This window comes from Lathyrus oleraceus, chromosome 4 (genome assembly GCF_024323335.1).
Source record: "Lathyrus oleraceus cultivar Zhongwan6 chromosome 4, CAAS_Psat_ZW6_1.0, whole genome shotgun sequence".
Lineage (NCBI taxonomy): Eukaryota > Viridiplantae > Streptophyta > Magnoliopsida > Fabales > Fabaceae > Lathyrus > Lathyrus oleraceus.
This window is the reverse complement of record NC_066582.1, coordinates 4,559,098-4,566,940: the sequence shown is the minus strand read 5'-3', so window position 1 is coordinate 4,566,940 and position 7,843 is coordinate 4,559,098. Positions and strand designations below refer to the sequence as shown.

The following is a 7,843-nucleotide window of genomic DNA, read 5'->3' as shown; positions in this document are numbered from 1 at the left end:
CTTTTTTGTTCTTCAATCTTTTAGCTATTCTTGGAGCAAGCCTTTGACCGATGGGTACATCATCAGAGTTTAGATCCTCTATATTTACTATGTCAGTGGATTGATCCTTTTTCTCTACAAAGTTTTCATCTTTGTCAGCCAGATCACTAGTCATCCCTTCAGACCCTTCTTTGTCTTTGGATTTTTCAGGAGACAGAGTAGATACATTTACATTAGATTTATCCAGGGGGTTCAGTAGTGTTATCAGGTTGGGCCAAGGATGTGGAGACATCCGACACGACATTATTCTTGGGGTCAATACCCAATACTTTAGAGATCAACACACGAATATTCTTGTCTACGTCGTCTCTGTCCGCAACGATCATGCTGGATTTACTCAAAGTAGTAACAAACCTAAGTCTATTACTGGTTTCAGAGGCTTCAACATCTTCCATAAGATTTGGCATAACAGGACAATCTTTAGAAACACCAACATTAGGTTCAACACTAATGGGATCAAGATACATACTAGTCATATAATGAGGTTTCTTTACTGTAGTAGAGGGTTCAAGAGTTTTTACATTTCTAGCAGTCATGGAAGGAGAGGAAGATGTACTTGCTTTAGAGGGCTTGCCTTTCTTCGAAGAAGATGTTCTAGCCTTCCTTATAGGAGTTGCATGGACATGAACCATCGAGAGGGGAATGAAATCAGTAATGACATCAGAGAAATCTATCTCAGTACCGATATTTTTAGGGTTCTGACATAAGGTTGAGACATTTGGGAGATTTTAGGTATGGATTGGAAAGAGAAGATAGAGAGATGAAAGTGACTGAGAGTAAGGTTGAGAGAGAGAATAAAGGAGGTAGCATGAATGATGTTGGTAGAGTGGCTAGGATGCCGCATTGGGAAAATAAGGAAAAGTTGTAATGATAGTTCTTTAGTTTTATGCACCATTAAGTGGAGGGAAGAGAAAATTTGATTTCCATATCTCCATATCAGTAATTGCTATAATTCTTCAAGCACACAAATGCCCAATTCACCCCTTAATTTTTCAAATTGATTTGCATCTAAGGCTTTAGTTAAAATATATGTCAGTTGCTTCTCAGTGGTTACATGCTCAAGAGTAACAATTTTGTCTTCAACAACATCCCTAATAAAATGATGACGGATATTAATATGCTTAGTCCTTCTATGTTGAATAGGATTATTGGAAAGGTTAGTAGCACTTAGGTTGTCACAGTATAATGTCATGACATCTTGTTGGACATTGTATTCTTCTAACATTTGTTTCATCCAAATTAATTGAGAACAACTGCTTCGTGCTGCAATATATTTAGCCTCATCCGTAGATAAATACACATTATTTTTCTTCTTTGTAAACCAAGATATAAGATGATTTCCCAAGAATAAACACCTTCCCTAAGTGCTCTTTCTATCATCAACACTGCCTTCCCAATCTGCATCACATTATCCTGTAAGCAAGGAATTTGCATTATGAGAATACAACATTCCATAGTCACTAGTTTCATTGATATACTTCAGGATCCTTTTCACTTGAGTAATATGACTCATTTTGGGTTTAGATTGATACCTAACACATACTTCTACAACAAATCTAATGTCAGGTCTACTAGTAGTAAGATACCACAAACTACCAATCTTACTCTTGTATATACTTTGATCCACATTTACACCTTTTTCATCTTTAGTCAATTTCAAGTGAGTTTGCGAAGGTGTCCTTTTATGACTAGCATTTTCCATGAGAAACTTCTTTAATATACTCTTAGAATACTTGGTTTGAGAGACGAAGATAGTTTCATCCATTTGTTTAACTTGGAGCCCAAGAAAGTACGTCAATTCACTAACAAGACTCCTTTCAAATTCAGATTGCATCTGCCTGACAAAATGTTGTACGATATGGTTTGACATCCCTCCAAACACAATGTCATCAACATATATTTGAGCTATCATGAGTTTACCATGCTCTTCTTTAACAAACAATGTCTTGTTTATTCCTCATTTCCTGTATCCATTATTGACAAGGAACTCAATGAGTCTTTCATACCAAGCCCTAGGTGCTTGCTTTAATCCATATAGAGCTTTCCTTAGTTTGTACACATGATCTGGAAAGTTAGGATCTATGAACCCCGTGTATTGTTCAACATAGACTTATTCATTCAAGTACCCGTTTAAGAAGGCACTTTTCACATCCATTTGAAATAACTTAAATTTAAGCAAACATGTCACTCCTAACAGTAGTCTTATTGACTCAAGACCAGCAACAGGGGAAAAAGTCTCATCAAAATCAACCCCTCCAATTTCAGTGTATCCTTGAGCAACAAGTCTAGCCTTGTTTCTGGTCACAATTCTTTTTTCGTCAGATTTGTTCTTATAGATCCATTTTGTCCCAATAAAATTAATTCCTTTAGGCCTAAGAACTAAGTCTCATACTTCATTTCTTATAATCTATCCTAATTCTTCTTTCATAACATTGATCCAAAATTTATCAATCAAGGCTTCCTTCTAGTTTTTAGGTTGAAACTTAGAGATAAAACAAGCATTTGAAATCGCATCTCTAGATATAGTGGTGACCCCTTCATTAAGGTTTCCAATAATAAGATATGTTGGATGATCTTTCTGAATTCTGATGGAGGGACCTTTGTTGACTTGATGGTTATCTGGTTCAACGCCTCCTAGTTTACTGTCTGACTCAATAAGTTCCTCATTTTCAGAAGTGTCAATTTGTTAAGATGATGTGCCAAAATCTTCATCAGCACCATTCCCTTTTTCTGCAATATTATCATCCACTACAACATTGATGGATTCCATCATGACTTTAGTTTTGGAATTAAAAACTCTATAGGCTCTGCTATTTGTAGAGTATCCCATAAATATTCCTTCATCACTCTTGGGATCCATAATTTTTCTTTGTTCACGATCCTCCAGAATGTAGCATTTGCTTCCAAATACATGAAAGTATTTGGAAGTGGACTTCCTTCCTTTCCATAGTTCATAAAGAGTAGATGAAGTACCAGTTCTTAGAGTGACTCTATTATGAATATAGCAAGCAATATTCATTACTTCAGGCCAAAAATGGCATGAAACATGACTCTAACTGATTCTTGGAGAGTCATGTTCTTGCGTTCAACAACGCTGTTTTGCTGAGGGGTGATGGGAGAAGAGAACTCATGACCAATACCTTAAGAGGAGAGAAACTCATTAAATTTTCTATTTTTAAATTCCTTCCCATGGTCACTTCGAATCCTGACAATTCCACTTTCCTTCTCTCTTTGAAGCCTTTGACATAAACCTTTGAACACCTCAAAGACATATGATTTTTCCTTCATGAAGTTCACCCAAATGAATATTGAAAAATAATTAACAACTACATAGGCATATCTTTTCCCACCAAGGCTCTCGATATGTATAGGCCATATTAAGTCCATATGAATAAGTTCCAGAACTTTTGAAGTGGTCTGATGTTGTAACTTCGAATGTGACATCTTAGCTTGCTTCCCAATTTGACACTCACCACAGACTTTACCGTCTTCACTCTTGAGCCTTGGAATACCTCTGATGGCTTCTTTTGATATAATCTTTTTCATGCCTTTCAAATGTAGATGTCCAAGTTTCTGGTGCCACAGGTTAACTTCGTCTTCTTTGGATATCAAGCATGTGAAAGGGAAGTTAATTTCTTGAGAAGTCCATAAGTAACAGTTGTCCTTAGACCTGACTCCCCTCATCATAACTTCATTTTTCTCATCAGTGACTAAACACTCTAATTTTATGAAATTAAGTTTAAGACCCTTAACACATAGTTGACCGATACTAATCAAGTTAGCAGTAAGGCCTTTTACCAACGGTACATTATAAAGACTTGGGAGTTCTGTACAGGCTAGTCTTCCAACTCCTTTAATTTCACCTTTAGCTCAACCTCCAAATGTGACATAACCGATTGAGAAGGACATGAAGTTTTCTAGGAACTTCTTGACACATGTCATGTGTCGAGAACATCCACTGTCAAAATACCAGTCTTCTCGAGGTGAGCTCTAAGAGAGGTGTGAGCTATTAGACTATTGTTAATAGGATTATGTATCCACTCCTTCTTTTAATTAGCCCTAGACTGTGTTGGATACCTGGGATAACCATACAGTTTGAAGCATAAGGGTTTTATATGACCATATTTTCCACATTAATGACATCTCCAGTATAATCACTTGCGTTAAGTTTGAAAATTCTAATGTCTGGCATGATGTTGAGTCAGATATTTAGACATTACAAGCTTAAACTCCCTTTTTGGAAGAACAAAGTTGATCATAGAGCTTTCTCCTTGTTTGTCCAAAGATTGATATTTAAAGCCAATCCCCCTCAGATCCCCAGCCATTTTTCCAATTTTCAAAACTTCATCTAACACATTAGATCCTTTGTTCAGCATTCTTACAGTCTTTGTTATGTTATCAAGTTTGGAAGTCAACAATATCACCTCATTTTGAATATCAGAGATGGTAGATTGATATCTTTCTTTTTCAGCCTGAAGAATTTTGTGTTGAAAATTGTATATCACACAACTTCTCAGCACCAAGGACACCACGGTAAAATGACGTTGTTGAAAGAAAGAATAGGTCTTTGGAGGAACTTGCAAGGAAAATGCTAAATGAAACGAATCTATCAAAGTTTTATGGGCGGATGCGGTAAGCATAACATTTTATGTATGTAACTGAGTTATGATTAGATCTATCTTAAAAAAGACACGATATGAAGTTTACAAATGTAGAAAGCCAAAAGTAGCACATTTGTACATATTTGGATGCAAATGATTTGTCTTAACTAATTGTAAGAATAACCTTAGTAAGTTTGATTTAAAATTGGATAATTGTAAGAGAATATTTGTTGTTGAAGAATTTGTACATGTTTCTTTCTAGTAGTTAATATTTATGAGGCTTAAATAGTCTTTTGGTCCCTGTAAGTTGGCTGTTTTTAACTTTCGTCCCTGTATCTTTTTTTTCCTAAAAATGATCCGTGAATGTTAAAATACTTTTGGTTTTAGTCCCTAAAGTTAAAATACGCAAGAAACCTGTGGATTTTAATTTTAGGAACTAAAAGCAAGTGAAATTCAACATATAAGGACTTTATTCGGCAAAAAGATACAGAGACGGAAAATAAAAACACGCCAACTAACAGGGACCAAAAGACTATTCAAGCCTATTTATGAAGATGATATAGATGATACGCTATAAGATATAAAAAACAGTAATGATCACAATGAACAATAATATGAAGTGACACAACAAGAGCAAAATCAAAATGATCTACCTCAAGAATGGAGGACATATCAATATCATCATATTGACAACATCATTGGATAGATAAACAATACAGTATATACTATACTCAATCTTAAATATGCTTCTTTAAACATGGATTTTGTTTTACAAGTTAAACTACTAAAATCAATGATATCTTATATGATGAACAATGGATTATTGTTATGAAAGAGTAATTAAATCAATTTGAAATAAATAAATTTTGGGAATTAGTTTCTAGACCTAATGGAAAATATATTATTAGTACTAAATAGGTGTTTAAAAACAAGCTTGATAAAAATGGCATAATTGTTAGAAACAGGGATAGCTTGGTAGCCCAAGGCTATAATCAAGAAGAATACTATGATTTTGATGAAACATTTCTCTTGTTGTAAGAATATAGGCTATTTGATTATTGTTGGCATATGCATGTTCTTTGAATTTTCAGTTATGTCAAAAACGCATTCTTAAATAGATACATTCATGAAGAAGTTTATGTAAATCAACCACCGGGCTTTGAAGATTTCAAGAATCTCTCTCATGTATACAAATTAAAGAAGAACATTTATGTCTTAAAGCAAGCACTAATGGCATATGATATATTAAGCAACTTTCTTTATGAAAGAGATTTCAAGAAAGGAAAGGTGGATACAACTCTATTTATCAAGAATATCAATTACACTTTATTAGTAAAAATCTATGTTGATGATATCATCTTCGGCTTCACAAATGAAACATTTTGTGAAGAATTTTCAAGCATGATGCAAGGAGAGTTTTAAACTTCCATGATAGGTAAACTTAATTACTTCCTTGGTTTGCAAATAAAACAAGCAAACAATGGCATATTGATAAATCAAACTAAGTATTGCAAATAACTTTTATAGAAATTTGACAAGGATAAATGCAAGGAATTTTCTGCACAAATGAATTCAACCACATATGATAGAAAAAAAACAAGTGAAATTTGTCACATTTTAGGAAATGAACTAGTTTCTTGGTCTTGCAAAAAGCAAGCATTTGTTTCCCTAAGTACTATAGAAGAAAAATATATTATTGTTGGAAACTGTTGTGCACAAGTACTTTGGTTAAAGCAACAATTATGCAAATATGTTTTATATATGGGGTGTATTCCTATAAGATTTAACAATTTAACAACACAAGTTCCATAAATTCAACTAAAAATCTAGTTATGCATTCAAGAACAAAGCACATAGATATCGTACATCATTTCTTAAGAGACCATGTTCGTAAAGGCGTTGTTGAAATTACATTCGTTGATATCATGATCAATTAGCCGATGTTTTTAAAAAACCTTTGGCCAAGGAATCTTTATATAAAATAAGAAGAGAACTAAGAATCCTGGATGAAAATGATATTTGAGTTATGTACATTCACCTGCAACACAATTCTTGATATGATTATCTTAATGTAATTCATTGTTTTCATCAATACAAGATACATGTCCTATTGTTATTTTTCATTCCTATATGTTTTCTATGTGCTATGTGATTTGATTATATGCTTGCATGTGCTTTTCTATGTGTATATGGGCCAAAATAGTTTTAAAAAAATTGGGGTTGCATTCTATTACAGAAAAACTATATTCGAATACAAGTTAAAAAGTTGTAAAATTTTGCCCTTTCCTAGAGTCGTATTTGAATATGAAAGAGCATGCATTCATATATATAACAATGCGTTTTGCTTTTATACATATATATATATATATATATATATATATATATATATATATATATATATATATATATATATATATATATATATATATATATATATATATATATATATATATATATATATATACAAAGTTCACATTTTTACTGCATTCTCTCCGTTTTCCTATAGTAGCCTAATTTACTCCTCTCTCCCTCAAAAGCCCTACAACTTTAAATCTCATATATTCATCTCTCAAGGATATATTCTTCTAAAGAATCCTTAATCTCTTCATATCATACTACTTATGGCTCCAATCTCCGTCACTTACATCTCAAAATCCTAAAATCACGAAATCCCCCAAAACCCTAAAAGCTCTGAATCCATCATGATTTCAAGAAGAAACGGTCCCATAACCAAGAATCCTTCAGTGGGTCATCCTCCAAGAAGAAATCAAGAGCCCAAACCTTTGGACCTATATCGTCTCATGACACTCCCGAGGAAATGGAAATATTAAAAACTTTATATTTTGATAAAAGGTTATTTCCTAAAGATATGGTGCACTTGATACTTTTTCTGATTTCTCTTTTGTTGAGTTTCTGAAGTTTGAAAAATTTAAGGATTTTTTAAGTATTTTTGGCCATTTATACCCTGATTTATTAAGAATTTTTTATTTCAATATTGAGTTACATGGAAAATTCTTATGTTGCCTGTTAAGGATAAAGTTATTAAGTTAACATTTGCTGAAATTTGTGAATTGTTGGGTATCCATAGTGAAGGAACATAGTTTCACCCTAAAAAAATGTGTAACTGGGAAGGCTTTTCAAAGAAGGATCTCTCTCTCTCTCTCTCTCTCTCTCTCTCTCTCTCTCTCTCTCTCTCTCTCTCT

The 7,843-nt window shown here is 33.4% G+C and overlaps 1 protein-coding gene across 1 annotated transcript; it reads right to left on the bottom strand.

Annotated features, from left to right (window-relative positions):
* Nucleotides 1-1,447: 1,447 nt before the first annotated feature.
* Nucleotides 1,448-1,951, bottom strand: LOC127135069 (uncharacterized mitochondrial protein AtMg00810-like). The gene has a single exon (XM_051061886.1). The coding sequence runs from the start codon at nucleotides 1,949-1,951 to the stop codon at nucleotides 1,448-1,450; it is 504 nt and encodes a 167-aa protein (XP_050917843.1).
* Between the last annotated feature and the right edge of the window lie 5,892 nt (nucleotides 1,952-7,843).